The sequence below is a fragment of the Balaenoptera musculus genome, chromosome 13 (assembly GCF_009873245.2).
Source record: "Balaenoptera musculus isolate JJ_BM4_2016_0621 chromosome 13, mBalMus1.pri.v3, whole genome shotgun sequence".
Lineage (NCBI taxonomy): Eukaryota > Metazoa > Chordata > Mammalia > Artiodactyla > Balaenopteridae > Balaenoptera > Balaenoptera musculus.
Window position 1 is genome coordinate 11,978,049 of NC_045797.1, and position 18,269 is coordinate 11,996,317.

Here is an 18,269-nt window from a genome sequence, read left to right on the forward strand (position 1 = left end):
CAACAAGAGAGGCCGCGATAGTGAGAGGCCCGCGCACCGCGATGAAGAGTGGCCCCCACTTGCCAGAAGTAGAGAAAGCCCTCGCACAGAAACGAAGACCTAACACAGCCAGAAATGAATAAATAAATAAATAAGTTTATTAAAAAACAAAAGATGGAAATGTTATAAAAAAAAAAAAAATTAATTCAAAATGTGTTATGTATCTAAATGTAAAATGTAAAACTATCAGTCTTTTAGAAGAAAACATAGAGAATTTTGTGACCTAAGTTTGGCAAAGAGTTCTTAGCACACAAAAAGCATGATCCATATACCCCCCCAAAAAAATTGATAAATTGTACTTAAAAATTAAAAGACATTGTTAAATGAATGAAAAGACAAGTTACAGACTGGAAGAAAATATTTGCAATCACATACTCAACAAAAGAACTTGTATCTAGGATATAAAAAGAACTCTCAAAATTCAACAATAAGAAAAAACAAAAAGAATGGGCAGCAGATTTGGAAAGACATTTCAGCAAGGAAAATGTGTAGATAGCAAATAAGTACATGAGAAGATGTCAACATCATTAGTCTTCAGGGAAACGCAAATTAAAACCACAGTGAGATACCACTGTTCACCTATTACAAGGCTAAGATGAAAAAGACTGACCATACCAAGTATTGGAGAGGAAGTGGAGGAACTGGAACTCTCAAACACTGCTGGTAGGGATGTTAAACACTACAGACATTCTGAAAAAAGAATTGGCAGTTTCTTTAAAAATTTAAACATTCACTTACACTACCACCCAGCCATTCCGCTACTAGAAATGTTCCTGAAGCAATGAAAGCATTTGTGTGTACAAGGACTTACATAAGATGTTCATAGCAGATTTTTTTGTTACAGCCCCAAACTGTAAGCAACACAAATGTCCATCAACAGGTGAGTGGATAAACAAATTGTCCTATATCCATATAATGAAATACTACTAGGCAATGAAAAAGAATGAATCTTGATATACATGGTAACATGGATATCTCAAAATAATTATGCTGAATGAAAGAAGCTAGAGGGGGAAAAGAACACCTTCTGTATGATTCCATTTTTACACAAATCCTAGGTAATGCAAACTAATCTTTTTAATTGAAGTATAATTGATTTACAATACTATATTAGTTTCAGATGTACAACAGAGTGATTCAATTTTTTATACATTACAAAATGATTACCACAGTAAGTCTAGTGTCCATCTGTCTCCATACAAAGTTATCACAATATTATTGACTATATCCCTTATCGTGCACATTAAATCTGTGATTTATTTATTTTACAACTGCAATTTGTACCTCTTCATCTCCTCACCTGTTTCACTCATCCCCTCACCCCTTCCCTCTGGCAACGACCATTTTGTTCTCTGTATCTATGAGGCTATTTTCATTTTGTTTTGTTTATTTGTTTTGTTTTTTAGATTCCACATATAAGTGAAATCATATGGTGTTTGCCTTTCTCTGTCATACTTATATCCCTTATCATAATACCCTCTGAGTCCATCCATGTTGTTGCAAATGGCAAGATTTCATTCTTTTTTTATGGCTGAGTAATACTCTATTGTGTATGTATGTTTATCCATTCATTTGTTGATGGACACTTGGGTTGCTTCCACATCTTGCCTATTATAAATAGTACTGCAGTGAACATAGGGCTGCATATAGCTTTTCAAATTAGTGTTTTTGTTTTCTTTGGAAAAATACCCAGAATTGGAATTTCTGGACGTATGCTAGTTCTATTTTTAATATTTTGAGGAACCTCCATACTGTTTTCCATAGTGGCTGCACCGATTTACATTCCCACCAACAGTGCACAAGGGTTCCCTTTTCTCCACGTCCTCACCAACACTTATTTGTTGTCTTTTGATAATAACCATTCTGACAGGTGTGAGGTGATATATATCCTTGTGGTTTTCATTTGCACTTGCCTGACAGTTAGTGATGTTGAGCGTCTTTTCATGTGCCTGTCGGCTATCTGTACGTCTTCTTTGGAAAAATGTCTATTCAGGTCCTCTGCCCATTTTTAAATTTGTTTTTTGATTTGTTTTTTTCTTTCATATTGAGTTGTATATGTTCTTTGTATATTTTGGATATTAGCCCTTTATCAGATATATCATTGTTAGTGTATAGAAATGCAGCAGATTTCTGTTATATTAATTTTGTATTCTGCAAGTTACTGAATTCATGTATTGGTTCTAATCGTTTTTTGGTGGTATCTTTGGGATTTTCTATATATAGTATCATGTTATCTGCAAGCAGTGACAATTTTACTTCTTCCTTTCCAATTTAGATAAAATGAATTTCTTTCTCTTGTCTGATTTGCTGTGACTAAGACTTCCAATACTATGTTGAATAAAAGTGGTGAGAATAGGCATCCCTGTCTTGTTCCTGCTCTTAGAGGAAATGTTTTCAGCTTTTCACCATTGAGTATGATGTTAGCTGTGTGAAATAAAATTCATATTTTATGACAAGTCAAAAAAATTTAAACATAAAAAATTTTCTCTGCCCTTTGGCCTCCTCTATCCTCTCTACTGTGCTTTGTGCATCTGCATTATATTACATTGTCCAAACCTCCCCATCAGCAGAAATATCTGCTCCACCATAAAGAGCAACATTCTCCCAGTACCAACAAGGCAACTTAAAAGATAACATTCCTTCTTAATCTTGTAAGGGACCACGATGAACCATGACCCACTATTCACTAGATTGTATAAACTATTAACAATATGTTATTTAATGTACAACCTCTGTCTTAAAAACTTACATAACTGTGCTTTGACCTCTAATGGGCAGAACAGTTCTCAGAACTTTCCTTGAGGCTGTTCCCAGGTAACAATCCTCAATGTGGCTCAAATAAAATCTTCCATTTCTTTCTTAGATTGACTGATTAATTTTTCAATGACAGCTATGTGCTTGTCTTATATGGCCTTCATTATGTTGAGGTATGTTCCCTCTATACACACTTCATTGAGAGTTTTTATCATAAATGGATGTTGAGTTTTGTCAGAAGCTTTTTCTGCATCTGTTGAGATGATCATATGATTTTTATTCTATTTGTTAACGTGGTGTATAACATTGATTGATTTGCAGATAACTAATCAAACTAATTTTTTTCTTCTTAAAGCGGGTTAGGTTGACAAATTTTATTTTATTTATTTATTTTTAAAATATTTATTTATTTATTTGGCTGCGCCAGGTCTTAGTTGTGGCACGTGGGATCTTCGTTGCTGCGTGCGGGATATTTGTTGTGGTATGCAAGATCTCTTAGTTGTGGCATGCGGGATTTAGTTCCCTGACCAGGGATCGAACCCAGGCCCCCTGCATTGGGAGCACAGAGTCTTAACCACTGGACCACCAGGGAAGTCCCTCAAATTAATCATTAAGTGACAAAGAAGATCAGTCATTCCAGGGACCCCGGAGGGGAGTGAGGACACTTTTGGGGTGATGCATATATTCATTATCCCAATTGTAGTGATGATTTAATGGGTGTATACAAGGCAAAACATCATATTGTATTCTGTTTTTTTTTTTTTTTTAAAAAAGTGGAAAGAAATCCCTATCTTTATTTACTGTAAATCTGAACCACAATCCCACTGGGTTATAGGAAATTCTATCTCATCTAGTGTCAGCCCTCCTCCCTATGGGCTGTACCAGAATATAAGAGGGTGGCACGATGTCCCCCAAACAAGCAAGGCCCCAGCCCCCAGGGCATCCCTGCTCCCAGACCATGTACCCAGTCCCTGTCTGCATCCCCCTCCTCCAGACCCAGTTCTCCACTCTTGGCCCACGCAGTTCAACCCCTGAGGTGAAGGTCACTGGTCTCCTCACTCTCCTTTTCCTCATTCCTTTACCACATAGGTTTTGTGAAAGATACTGAGAACTGAAAAATTTCCACTGACTCTCCAAGACCTTAATGCCCAACTGTTCCTCTCCGTCCCAGATGCTAAACCCAGATGCACCGAATCACAACTCAGGGCCTTCAGACTTGCAGCTCCTGCACTGTATCCCAAACTAGCACATCTTCAGTCTCCCTATACCTTGAAAATTTGAAGAGTGCCAAATTATTCAAGCAAGGTGAACTCTGACTGACTACCAATCTAATCCATAAATCTTTCAGTTCCTGGATCCCTATAGAACGTACTGGGACTGTTCTCACATTGCAACATCTTAAAAAAGGCTTAAGCTAATAGGACTTGGGTGTTTTTTTCCCCATCCTTTCCCGGTCTATGTGTGATGTTCCTTCTAAACCCAGAAAGCTAAGTATCCTTCCCAGGAAGATAGCAGTCTCACCAGGGGCCCAGAGCTGTCTCCTTGACTGGGAATGCTGTCAGGATAGCTCTGCTCAAGGCCCAGCCCTGGCTGCCCTGCACCCACCCAACCCACCATGTCCCCCTGTGTCCCCACAGGCTGATTCGGCCTAAGAGGCACTTTCCATGGGCTGCCAGAGTCTCAGGGCCAGTGCACACATCAACAGAGAGTCTGACTTGGAGAATATTGCTCAGCTTTTATAACGCTTCTTGAACTAGGGCCACGAGTGTCGGGGGCCCTTTAGTGCTTGTTTTTCGGAGGCCCAGCTCATCACGGTCCAGGTCTGAGGTTTCTTGAAGTCTGTGCCTTCGCAATTTTCTTCTCCACTGCATACAGAAGGCAGCAACTTCCAGTTCCTCCGGATCTGGGGAAGGCTGTCTCAAACCCTGGAGGAGAGAGAGATGATTAAGTACTAGGAGGCGCTGTGCACTCTCTCCCAGCGTCAGCTGATTGGAGCTCCTAGGGGATTCTTCTGAGTGATGCTGGGGCTGGTTTTCTGATATTTTAGCCCTAAGTTTAATAGAGAGCAAGGAGTCGTGTTTGGAGAGGTCCTCTGAATTGGAGCCCACTCATTCTTAAAGGACAAGCACAAGAGAACAAAGGCTCTTGTCTATCACGATAGAATGTTCTGGGACTGTAGTCAATTAAAAAAAAAAAATCTCTCTCTAACCCAAATCCTGCCTCCTGGATCTTGCTTTATTCATTTTGCTTTATGCAAACTATGCATGGGTCTTTAGCCAGCGGCCTAAGCAGAGCCAGGACACAGGTGTACACGGCAAGCACTCAGCCTGGCCCTCAGGTCCTCCTGCACTCAGATGGCCTGGGCATTGGGACACGGGGACTGGCCCTGCCCTGGGTGGTGCTGCAGGATCTGCGGGAGGCTGTGGCTGTGGCCATGCTGGCGTGCTGGCCGGAGAGATGCTCACTGATCCATAGGGCCAGTCCTGAGCTTTCCTCTCAGCCTTCTTTATATTCAAGAAATTCTGGAACTTGTAGTTCAAGTATGCACATTTTCCAAATGCTTTTCACTGGGTGTGTCTATTTTATGTATTCTTTGAATTTAACCAGTACAAAGTTTCTTTAAACTTGAAATGAAAATTCCCATTCTATTTATTTAGTGCCTCCATGCACTTGCCCACTATTCTAGGTCTCTGGCTTCATGAAGTATACATTCTAATAACAGAGCCAGACAAACACATAAAAGCGAGGAAAAGAAGCAGACAACTACAAAACGTGATAAGTGCTACGAAGGAACCATACAAGGTACTAAAGCAGAGGACACTTGGTGAGATTTCATTTAGATATAGTGGGGGTATTTCATCCCTTTTGAGGAGGTGGAATTTAAGTTTGGGCCTAAAAGATAAGAAGGAGCCAGACATAAGACAATTTGGGAGAAGTGGAGGGGCAGAAAAGCATCTCACACAGGTAGAATAGCACGTGTGAAGGCCCTGGCAGGGTATTCTTTTGGGCACCCAAATATTTCCCATTTCCTGCCTTCACTTAGGACATAGAAAGCTGGAAAGGGAGTTGCTCCCACCCTAACAACAAGAAAAAGTCAGATAATCCACAAAATCATACCTTTTCTTGAACTTATTAGAGAGCTGAGGTTGAAGGGCCACTAACTGGACTGAAATCTAAGAAAAGACAGCCACTTTCAGGGAGAGGCAAGGGCCCAGCACTGGCTTCCTTAGGACAGAGCATGGGAGGAAGATGAGACTATCATATACCTGATCAGAAGATTTTAGCTAAAATTCTTAACAAATTGCTGTGGCCAATTGTAGATGAGTGTGAGTGTATAGGACCCATGAGAACCACAACGAAGAAAAATCCACACCTGTTCACAGGCTTTCTCCAGGACCTCTCCTGGTGCTCATGACAAAGATTTGGGACAGGGCAGGAGGTTGGGACTGTCTCCCTTGTGGAGCAGGCTTTGGGAAGAGGAGCAGCCATCACTGCAACAAAGGCACAAATCTCTGCCCACATCTGTCTCTTCATGGCACAAAAGCTCAAGTCCCTGAAGGAAGGGCAGCAAATCCTGTCATCCCCAGGGCACAGGTCAAGACCACTGCAAGCGGAGAAAGAAAACAGAATACAGCCCTCTACCTTGGGGGAAGAAGCAGAAAACCATCCTGAATTCATACTGTTAAAAGTCTCCTATTGCTGAGGGAGGAACAGGATCACTGAGAACCCCAATCCTGAGATCCAGGGACACCAGGCCTGCCTACAATTGAGGCTGAGTGAGAACAACAATGAACACTACCACCTCCTCTCCAGACCAGCAATCATCGAGTCACAAGTAACAAGTAGGCTATGGAGAGGCAAGAACATTGAGAGAGAACACCCCTGAGGTGCACACTCACAAGGAAAGCCTCAAGCAGACAGTGGAACAGGAACATTGATGAAAACCCTCTGGTAACCCAGACCCCGCACTGAACACAAGGTAATGCTAGAACATTTGAATCCAGTGGTTCCCCAAGGATGACTGTAACAATGCCACCCAAACTCAGCTCAACTCCTGACTATATTGACTCATACCCCCACCTCCCACCACACACACACACTAAAGGCCTAGAAGAAGAGGTGGGCCCATTTTCAGGCATACATAGTACTCATTTAGTCTCTACCAGTCTACGCATAATGTCAAGTTTTCAATGGAAAATTACAAGACACACAAAGAAGAAGGATCCACTGTCAAGAGACAAAGCAATCAAAAAACCCAAACTCAGATATGAGCCACATGTTGAAACCATCAGATAGGAAGTTAAAAATAACTATGACTGATATATTAGTGACTTTAGTGGAAAAAGTAGACAAAATGCATGAACAGATGGTGAGTTTTAGCAGAGAGACAAAAACTATGAGAAATAATCAAACAGAGATGCTAAAACTAAGAAAAAAACCTGGTAACAGATTGAAGAATGCTTTGACAGGCTCATCAGCAGACTGGACACAGCTGAAGAAAGAATCAGTGGAACCGAAGGTAGGTTGATAGAAATTAACCAAACTAAAACGCACAAGAAATCAGGTGACAGGTTTCGGTAAGAAATGAAGTTGAATTTAATAGCTAAGAAGCAGGTAGAGTCTCCTCATGAATGTCTGCAATGTTGCTCTCAGCCTGTGACCTGAGTCATGGTCCTGTGCATGTCTGTGCCAGTGTCCACCCTTGGGATTAGCACTTACCCGGAGACTGGCGGCTTCTGCAGCCCTCACAGTCTTAGAGACAGCACGGAGGAGCTGCTGTGCATTTTCCACCAGGAGCTCTTCAGAGGACTTGCTTCTTGCCAAGGAGGCCTTTACACTTGGGAGTTGACAGGAGGAAAGCAGCTAACATTATACCAGGTAAGAGGTGTAATCTCAAATAAACAAATACCAGAAGGTTTTACAATGTGAGCCTCTTCCAGAAAGCTGGGATGCCTTTGTAGGGACTATTCAGAGAAAGAAAGTTCTTAAGGTATAATTTAACATTTTAACATAAAATTTATATTTTGATACTAAGAAAGTATGACTCATATAGTATCTATAAATTAACAAGAAGTATGTTTTAAAAAAAATTTTTTATTGAAGTATAGTTGATGCACAATATTATATGTTACATGTGTACGATATATTGATTTACAATTTTTAAAGTTTATACTCCATTTATAGTTATTATAAAATATTGGCTATATTCCCCATGTTGTGCAATATATCCTTGCAGCTCATTTTATACATGATAGTTTGTACTTCTTAATCCCCTAACTTTATATTGCTTCTCCCCACTACCCTCTCCCCACTGGTAACCATTATTTTGTTCTGTATATCCGTGAGTCTGCTAAGAAGTATTTTTAATGAAAATAACTGAAGAGAACTAGCAGAATAAATGCCAACATCCATACATAATGAAAGGGAACAAGAAATTTTGTCTAGAATTGCATTCAGGACTTAAAGTAAAAGTTCTAATCAAAGATCAGACTGATATTTCTTAATTGAATCACACACCTCAATGATACTTGCTTTAAACTGAGTGTAACTGAATTTACTGAGACAAGTTGTTTTTCACCAATGAAAATGAAGACGCTATACATAAAATAGATAAACAACAAGGACCTACTGTATAACACAGGGAACTGTGTTCAATATCTTGTGATAACCTATAGTGGAAAAGAATATGAAAAAGAATAGATAGATAGGACTTCCCTGGTGGCACAGTGGTTAAGAATCCGCCTGCCAGTGCAGGGGACACACGTTCGATCCCTGGTCTGGGAAGATCCCACATGCCGTGGAGCAACTAAGCCTGTGCACCACAACTACTGAGCCTGTGCTCTAAGCCTGCGTGCCACAACTACTGAAGCCTGCACGCCTAGAGCCCATGCTCTGCAACAAGAGAAGCCACTGCAATGAGAAGCCCGCGCACCGCAACAAAGAGTAGCCCCCGCTCGTCGCAACTAGAGAAAGCCCACGCACAGCAACGAAGACCCAAAGCAGCCAAAAATAAATAAATTGATTTAAAAAAAAGAATAGATAGATTGATTTAGATAAAACTGAATCACTTTGCTGTACACCTGAAACTAACACAACATTGTAAATCAACTATACTTCAATAAAAATTAAAATTAAAAAGAAAATGAAGATGCTGTGAGACTTAAGTGACTAACTTTGGTGAAATCTCAGGACTTCCAGATCCTTTCGAGGACTGAGAGCTTGATAAATGTACCTGTATTAATCATGCCTTTTTATTTTCTGTGTTTCTGATGCACTATCTTAGGGCCATCTGACGTTGGAAACACTGCCCCTCCCAGGGTTAGCCAGTTCTTAGAGAGAGTAAACCACTTGCCTGCAAGTGCACTTATACATGCAAACCAACCAATCCAAAGTTCACACCCCCAACCTTCTCCTTTATAGCACTCTTATACTCTGGGCCACTATTCCCCTGCCCTGATCACCCCAGGGCCAGGTGCCAGACAGCTAGACATAATCTCTATACTCCAGAGCCCAAATTCAAATTAACCAATCCTAAACCTGTTTAGCCTACTTCCCCTGACTTGTCCATTCCTTCCCACAAAAACACAGTAAAGGATTTGTCCGTGCTTTCCCCTCACTCCTTCTGCTTTTTGACTGACCCTGGTGCTTCCCTCTGTGGTCCTACCGACATGACTCCTGTTTCTAAGGGTCCGTGAGGGATTGTCTTCCTTGTTTTCTTCCTTCTTCCTTGTCATGTCCATGTTTGCATCTCCTAATATACCTGATTTAAACAAATCCGGAGTACCCTTACAACAATACCCATATTTGAAATGCTAAAATTAATTACAGTTCCTGTATCTTAAGTAGAAAAAATTTGGTAGCTAATCGTGAGATGATTTTGTGCCTGAAATATTATTTCCTAGAGAACAGTAACCAGGCTTTATGTTTAGTTTAAAAACAATTTATATACCCTGGTCTTGGGTGATGTTATTTTTATGCCTCACAATAATTGATAATAGTCTTAACTACCAAACTTTCCCATAATATATGACTAATAAACGTTTGTTACTGATGAATATGCCACTGCAGGTATTAAGGGACTTGGGTGGAAATGAAACCATCCTATACTTCTATTCCAGTGTTCTATATTATCAACGTGAAAACTGTTATATGGAGACGATGACCAAAAACTGCTCAACTCCAGAGTTTGGGCACATTAAATGAATTAATCTTAACATAAGCCCTGTGCTGGCATAGTTTTTCCTAGGCAAATGACATTTAAAATGCTTTCACTTTGCAATTAGTGTATTTTTAGAGTTAACCAGCTTGTTTGTTAGATATGATTCGTATAAAAACAAATAGAGAGCTAATGGTGAAAATGTAAACATGATTGTAAAGTAGAGATCAGTCATCTGTGCTTGTATATTAACCCTGAAGTGTTGTGAGCCCAGCAGCACCACTGGAGTCACTTTCATGAAGGGAGGAGGGACCGATGTTGAAGGAGAGCCTAAGTTCTGATGTATTTGATTCTTAAAAAATCCTTATGGGGACTTAGGACTCCGTGCTTCCACTGTGGGGGGCACAGGGTCGATCCCTGGTCGGGGAACTAAGATCCCGCCTGCCACGCAACGCTGCCAAAAAAAATAGAAAAATTTTTTTAAAAATCCTATGGTTACTTTATCCTCACACCTACTCAGGAACTAGTTTTCCATGTTAAATATTTTTTCTTTCTTAAGTATATTATCAGATATGTTTGTGATACAGTGAGAAATGACAGTAGCCTAAATGTGTTTTTTGTGCTCTGTAATTATACTCTATATTTTTAACATTTGATATTCCCCAAATAAATGTAGATTCTTGGAGGACAAAAAACATTAAAAGGAGTATACAAAAGAAGGAATTATATTTCCCCCCTCCAAGCCTTCCCTTTGGGCCTCGAGAAAGAAGACAGCAACTTCCCTTCAAAGCCATTTCCTACCTGGAGATGATGCGGAGCTGGCAGCTCATTGTCTGAATCTGCTCTACCATATACAGAAGCTCCTGGGAACATCTTTGGTCTACACAGTTCTTAGCCATGATGCGGATAAGTCTGGCGAAGTTTTGTCCGGAAGTCGCAATTTTCCTGGCAGAGGTAATGAGCTGTTCTTTGGTCTATACCAAAAGAAATGAAAGAGTTGGAAGTAGGTGAACAACGCCTCCGCAGGTTTTCCCTAAGAAATCGGTGGCAAATCGTAAACATCCAAAACTTGCTTGGTACAACTTATTTCAGCCCCGGAATGAACATATTTTAGCTTGGTCTAAAACTGTGATGTCCTGAACCTCCTCCAGAGGCTTCAAGTCCAGACACTCCAGGTTAACAAGAAGCTTATTCTCCTGAAAACCACAGAATGAGGTGGTCCAGGCCCATCTGTCCGTGGGGACTGCTGAAGGGAAGGTGGCCCAGCCTCCTGGTCTTGGGCTAGATTTTCTGCACAGGAGCTGTGGCCTGCAGTGGCTCAGAGAGAGTTTTCAGCAGGCCCGGGGCAGAGATAAGCCCCCTAAGAAGGGCCAGGTGTGAGGAACGTGCAGGTTGAAGGAGGTCTTGGCTTGACCAAAGGGTCAAAGGCCTATAGCCACATGTAGAGCTTCCCAGTTGGGAACTGATAATTAATGGGTTGGTGACAGAAGCCTTTTCCTAACCAGGTCTGAAAAGGCTTCAGAGAACAAGGAAAGGAGACCGGCCTGGCTTTTGTTGTGGTCAGGGAATGGGGCCAGGGTGGGAGTTTCCACTCAACAGTCAGGGCTTGTGTGGTTTGAACTTCCCACTAGCACCAAAGGAGACCGTGCCTGGACCTTCTTGTTGGCTTGCCCAGATGTGGAGCACGAGGGGAAGAAGAAGGAGTGGGTGGGGCTTGAAAGCTGTCAGCAAACATTAAAAACGGAGTCAGACTCTTTAGTGTACCTGCCCTGTTGAGGGGCCTCTAAATTCCATGAGGATGGACAGAACTTAATTTTGTCTGCCCCATTCTTTTCGTAATGGCCAGCCCTGGTGGGGAGCCACTTTCTGGCTCCCTCTCCTCCATGTGTCATGCTGTCTCAGCTTCTCCAGTAAGGAAGAAAACAATCCTAATAAACCTATGTTAGAGGCTTAGTTTATTAGAGGTATTTGCAATTCCAGATAAGAAAGGAGTGGGTACAGATGTGTCCAATGCCTAATTCAAGCAATTCCAAGCTCCAGGGCAGACCAGTCCGAGAAACCTCCCTTTCAACTGGGAGAGCCTTTTTGAAACACAGAACTCAAGCAGCCAGTCCTAAATTAGCCAAATCTGTGCCAGGTCATTTGACACTATGTTGCTCCTTCTTTTTAAAAAACTGATGTTGCAACCCCAAACCAAGCCCCATCCCAAACATCCAAGGCAGCACACTTCTTTATGATGTCCCAGGAGAATACATGAGTCCTCACACCCTCGAGAATTTGTTTCTGTTTTATGATATGCCACCCCAGTTAGCAAATGAGTCCTAAAATATGTACTTCACTTCTCTTTGGATAAGGCTTGGGTTTAGGCAAGCTCTGCATCTGTCAGCTCTCTCCCTGTACCAAATGTGGGTTTGATTACCTGATTTCAGAATTACTGGTCTTTAGGATAAGAATGAAAAGGAATACTAAAGAAACAGGAGAGAGGAGGGTGAGAGAACCCCTGTTTTTTCCTGTGGGTATTTTATTTTGTACACATTACTGCGACAGTTTCCCTGACCTAGATAATGACGTGAGGAATGGCTATCATTCTCTGCTGGCACACAGACAGTGCTGATGAAGGTCGTGATGCTGGAAAGTCTTTAGTAAGAACATCTCCATGTGTGAAGGGGGAGGGCTCAACTGAGGAGGTCAAGCTGGAATATTCCAGAACTCATAACCTGGGTCTCACAGGTGCCAGAGAAAACTCAAACCACATGAGAATAATCTTTTGCAGACCTCTGCCAGGAAAGGAGATGCTTACCTTTTCTACCTCTCCAAGGGAAACCTTCATCCAATCTCCCCATCTTCCTCCCTGCTTCCTCCAATTCTGCCCCCAGCCTCAGGGCTGAAGAGTTGCTAATACAGTTGACTCAGGATTACTGCTCTGCCCCCATACCTGTGCTGCCTGTTACCCCCCAACCAGCCATTTTAAACTCTTTTCTCTGTTTTACTCAAGAGCACCAGGGACTTTGGTTGTTAAAATCTGATTGGTATTAAGATCGAGATTTGGAGGATTCGTGGGGAAATTCTGCATAGTCACTCCATTTTACCAGGCACTAGCCTCACTGTTAAAAATCATCATTTGCTTTTCCTTTTGTTATTTCCCTTTAGCGCACATTTCCCCAGGGAACTGCACAGGCTGGAGGATTTGCATATTCCTGGGCCCTCAGCCACATGGCCCCATCAGCACCCAAGTCCTATATAAATTAGAATATCTGAGATGTTTGGAAGGAAATCGGAAGTCAGCAAGAAGTGGTAACTGCTCCCACTTTTGACCTAATGACCTTGGGGTAACTGTTCCAGTGAGAAACTAACTGAAGTGGACGTGGGTTGGGAGAAAGAAGAGGCCAATGAAAGGTCTGAGTCTTGGGTGTGGTAGGGCTGCTGGGCTTGGCTTTGCAGTCACCTAGTCTGGAGGTGCCCTGACATCCAACCTTCTCTCTGGGCCCCACTCTTCTACCGCGTGTGGCCCAGCCACGGGTTTGGGGGCCATGAGTACCCAGCAGACCTACACTAGAAGGCATTTTCTAAATGGCTCTTGGTGCCATTCGATCTCTTCCTTCTGGTCCCCACACTCAGTAAATGGACTTCTTTTATTTTTTTCAATGTTGATGTGTGTGTGGATGGCAAATGATGCTTAACTACATTGAATCAAGGAGATGGCTAAAGAGAATTAGAACAGGTGACCTGTGGTTGAAGCTGCCCCCCACCCCAAAGCCAGTGGAAAGTAGCCCCCATCCTCTCCAGGCTGTGCTGGCCCTGAATGGCCATCCTTCAGGAGCTTGCAGCCCTGTTACCTCTATTTTGGGGAATTTTTAAAGACGTAAATGGCTCCCTTCATTTCATCCTCTGGGATAGGAATGGGTCTTGATTTTACTAAACTGCAGCTTCCGGCAAATTATCTTCCCTGATGGACTAAGACAAAGCCTTAGTAACGAGCCCACAGGAGGAGGGAAGAGAAAAATGAAGTGAGCTCTATGATACGCCCAGATGGAGAGAGAAGACAGCACCGAAAAATGCTACGTGCCCAATGGCCCCCGCTCGTGGCCCCTCTGTCCTGGCTCCTGCGGGGCAGCAGCTGGGAGACCCATTTCCCCCCGTGGTGCCCAATCCTCCCACCACCCACTGAAGGTCAAGTACCAAGATGCATCCTCTCCTCCTCAGACTCTGAGCCATCAGGAACACCTCCTTGGCCATCTCCTGGGTAACCTGGGTGATTCTGTTCCCACTGTTCACGCTGCCATCCTCTGGGAGAGGCAGGTCCACCTCAGTGTGTGGCCAGGCTGGACAGCCAGGGGAGCCGCCAGGGGTGCCGCTATGCTGGTGCTGTAAGAAGAAGACAGGGTGGAACTGATGAAATTCAAGATGCTCAGATCTTTGAACTGCAGTGGGGATGTTAATGGCTTCTTCACCATTTTTAAAAGAAGAGTGGGAATCAAGAGGGTTTCCTGATCCCCACATGCCAGCAGCTCTTGACAATCTCCTCCAAACATCTAGGAAAAAAGTGACAAGAGGAAACAATGAATCCCTACTGCTCTGTGCTCCTTTCACCCAGAATTTGCATAAACTGCAACCGGGCAGACTCAGATCCCCAGTATAGTTAAAATATCACATTTTCTTTCCTTTGGTGAATTTCCAGGGCTTACCTGGGAGAATCTCTAGCTCCTTGAAGAAATTCAGGAATCCTTGAATGTCCCTACTTTGGGACAGTTTCATATCAATTATTCCATATGGAAGGACTTTACAGTTCTGGTATGAATAATTATTTTTCCCCCATTAACTTGCTTATTATTTTCTAGTGAGAAAAACAGCAGCTTCTGCCAACCAGAAGTGGGGACACCATGTTATTCTTTTTTAGACCCTAAGTGGAACCTCTCCTAAGCCTCTTCCAGACTCTGGAATCGAGACCAGGTGTACTGCCCTTGAAGGTAAACCCAATAACAAAGTGTCAAGAGTGCCCTTGATCATCTCTCGGCCTCACCCACCAGATCCTGAGCTCCTGGGGGTAGGGGCTGTGCCCCGGGTGCAGGTGGGAAGGAGAACATGGGTGGGAGGAACCTCTCAGCCTTCCTACACCCTGACTTCTCCCCCAAGACCCCAATGTAGCATACTAATGTCTCAGAAGGGTCATAACATAGCTGTTGGAAAAGTATGAGTGTGATAGCAAATTCTATCTAAATTGGGAGATATAAGTTCATGATCCTGTTTGGTCTGAGGCTATATATGTAGCAAATATGTCACCAGGAGAGGAATGGAAATCAAAGGATAACTGCTCCAGGCACGTGTCCCTTCCACCCCCACCTTGCTGGCCACTTTGTCCGGTCTTTGTCATGCTCCACTCACTGCCGAGCATGCAGGAAGGGTGCTGGGCGAAAGATGTGACATCAGGAGACCAATGATCCAAGGAAGGGGTTGGATGAATCACATCATTTGGCTGTAGCTGTAGAGCTCAGGTGGGTGTTTAAGCGAGCAGTTGCCATGTGACAGACAAGGGGACGTATGTGAGTCTGGGACCAGGAGACCGTGGAGGCTGGGATCTAAGTGTGGTGCTTGGCCCCAAGCTTGGCCCAGGAGCAAGCAGAGGCAACAGTTGCCAAGCATGTGGGGAAAGCCCTGATCATTTCGGTTTGACTCAGAAGTTGTCCAGATGCTGAGAACAGTAACCAGCCAGGTGGGTGGCTGGAGGAGGCACAGGGCATCCATAGTGAAGGCTTAACTGCAGGCTGTTTTCCTCTCCAACCATAAAGTATTCACTTCCACATTGGGAGCACATCTGAGCACAGGTATGCGGCCCCGGGGCTCATAGCCACTTGCAAACCAAGTTCACGTCAGAGCTCTTATTGCCTGCCATGTCCTTCCTCTCTTCCCTGGCAAATACAAATCCCAAACTGCCTTTGAAGCTCAACTCAAGACCACCCTCCTCTCAGGAGACATCTAGAATATCTGCTCTACCCCTCCCATTACCATTTTGCCCCCAAATTTGAACCCCTTCTGCCCTTCTAGGCTGTCTTTAGCATCCCAGCAAGCAATCTAAATCACTTACCATGCACCTGCGATGCCCCAGACACCATGCTTGTCCTGAAGGATCTAAAGATGAGTCAGATGAAGTCCTTGAACTTTAGCGGCTGAGAGTTTAGACTTTCTGTGCTAGTGCATATTGAGAAGTCACCTGGCTTTTTTTGTATTACGTCTTCAATTAAATAATCCCCCACCTTTCTGAAAACTGTTTGCTGGCCTCGTTTTAGACAGGTTGGGATGCCCCCTGACTGCCGGGAGGGGCAAGTCGGAACCTTTTCTGGAGAAGGACCAACACACTGAGGGCCAGCGGGCTGCCCAGATGGGGCCCGGGATTATGCGACATGAAGAGAAAGGCGAGAACTCAACTGAGACTAAGACTCAACCGTAGTGACTAAAAACCAGGGTGAAAATGGCAAATATGGGATTTGGTAGGCCTTGAGCCAAGGGATAGGAAACTAGGAAATATTCTTTTCAACTCATGCCTCGTATTCAACTGTCAGGGACCTTAAGCATCCAAAGCTAGCAGTGTCTCCAGGCTCTTCAGTAATGAAGGAGGCTAGGACTCTGTTGAAGAGTCCATAACTGGAATAAAGAATTTCCAGATTGTGACTTACAAGTGCCCAAAAGATGCACCTTCCCAAGGCCATGCCCTGCCTCAGGGGCTCACAGTTTGAGGTGCTGTTCTGGGCCGTGTGGAGGGTGTCTCCACCCCCCAGGAGCCCCAGCGAGTGGGACAGTGGAGCAGACACACACCATGGATGTGATTCTCCCTTCCCCAATTGCCCTCCCACCCGGGGGTAGCCCTCCCGGCAGGACCGCTGTCCCTACTGTCCCCTGCTATGCACTGGAATTAGGTGTATGAAGGAGAATGCTTCCCTGGGGTGGGCACCTTGGCATGTGAGGCCTTGCTCTTCACCCAGAGAAAAGCAGCCTGCAACAGCAGAGGTGACACCCCTTCGTGGACAGGAGGGGTGATGGGGGCTGAATGAGCCTGCTGTTCTCACCATTCTGGGTGCCAGCTGACCTGGGCGGGCAGTTCTCTGAAATGCTCATGTCAGGAGGCTTTGCTGAGAAGGGGACTGTATCAGCGGAACTGAGAGAAACAGAATGTGCTGTCAGTGAAGTCAGCGGCATTACGTATGTGTCAGAAAGACCCTGTGGAAAAACAGATCAGGAGGAGCTGGCAGGATGTCTGAATTCATGAGACCAGGAGCCACGGAGCAGGAGAGATGAGAAGACAGCGGGAGCCTGAGCAAAGCGGGCTTAGGCTGCAGGAGCAAGGGAACTGTGCCGGCCGGGCTCCCAGCGAATCTGGGAACAGGGCCTTTCTCATGGTAATGACATTTTAATGAGAAAAACGAAGTAAAGAGTAATGGGGTGGAGAAACACATGGTCTGGTCAACTTTATCTTGGGAGAAAGCCCAGGGAAAGGTTTGGGGGGGGAGTCTGGGCAGCCAAGCATAAGGTCACAAAGGGGACAGATCAGGTTATGCACAAAACGCTGGGCCGAGCACATCTACCTGGGAACTTCTTGGGCGGTCACTGCCAACCTATTATATCTCCCACGGTTGATGTTAAGTAAATCAAATGTTTGGGCTCCACAATCCCTGACACTGTCTGGTGCCCCAGAAGGAAACGACTATACGTGGAAGGTGTTCAACAGACCCAGAAGCCTTCCAGTAAATCTTTCTTTTTGCCTATGAGGATTCAAGTTGGATTCCCGCCACTTGCAAACCAAAGAACCCCTGACTGGAGCAGGGAGGTAACATCGTGGAGGTCAAGGTGGCATGAAGCGCCCGATCCACAGGAGCAGTGCTGTCAGCCACAGCAAGGGGAACCCCCTCCGGAGGGGGCCAGGGGAAGAACTTCCTGCAAGTCAATCATTATAGGCCCTACCACAGGGCACTAATTATGTTCCAGGCAAGTGCAAGTATTTTCCATGGATGCTTTCATCAACCCTCTGCCAGGAAAGTATCAATGTCCCCATTTTCTAGACTAGGATCTTAAAGTCCAAAATAGCTAAGAAACTTCTCTGAGATCTCAGAACTTGGAAATGGTAGAGGCAGGCACCGCGCAGGCAGTCTGGTTCCTGACCTTGGATTCTCAAAGGGTGCCCTGTGCTGCCTGCCAGATGTGAATTAGACACGTGGGCACCAAGAGAGCTTTTTCTGGAACTTGACAGGGGGCTTTGGTGACTAGAAAGAAGGCTGAGGTGGGGGAGAAGGAGAGAGGCTGACTTTCCTACCATGCCCAGGTCCGCGAC

At 44.1% G+C, this 18,269-nt stretch overlaps 1 protein-coding gene across 1 annotated transcript; it reads right to left on the bottom strand.

Annotated features, from left to right (window-relative positions):
- Positions 1-4,453: 4,453 nt before the first annotated feature.
- LOC118905677 (vinculin-like) lies at positions 4,454-16,621 on the bottom strand. The gene is made up of 4 exons (XM_036872388.1): positions 14,129-16,621; positions 10,751-10,923; positions 7,513-7,630; positions 4,454-4,718 (listed from the first exon to the last, which is right to left on the bottom strand). The coding sequence occupies exons 1-4, from the start codon at positions 14,447-14,449 to the stop codon at positions 4,530-4,532; spliced, it is 801 nt and encodes a 266-aa protein (XP_036728283.1). The 5' UTR covers positions 14,450-16,621; the 3' UTR covers positions 4,454-4,529.
- Between the last annotated feature and the right edge of the window lie 1,648 nt (positions 16,622-18,269).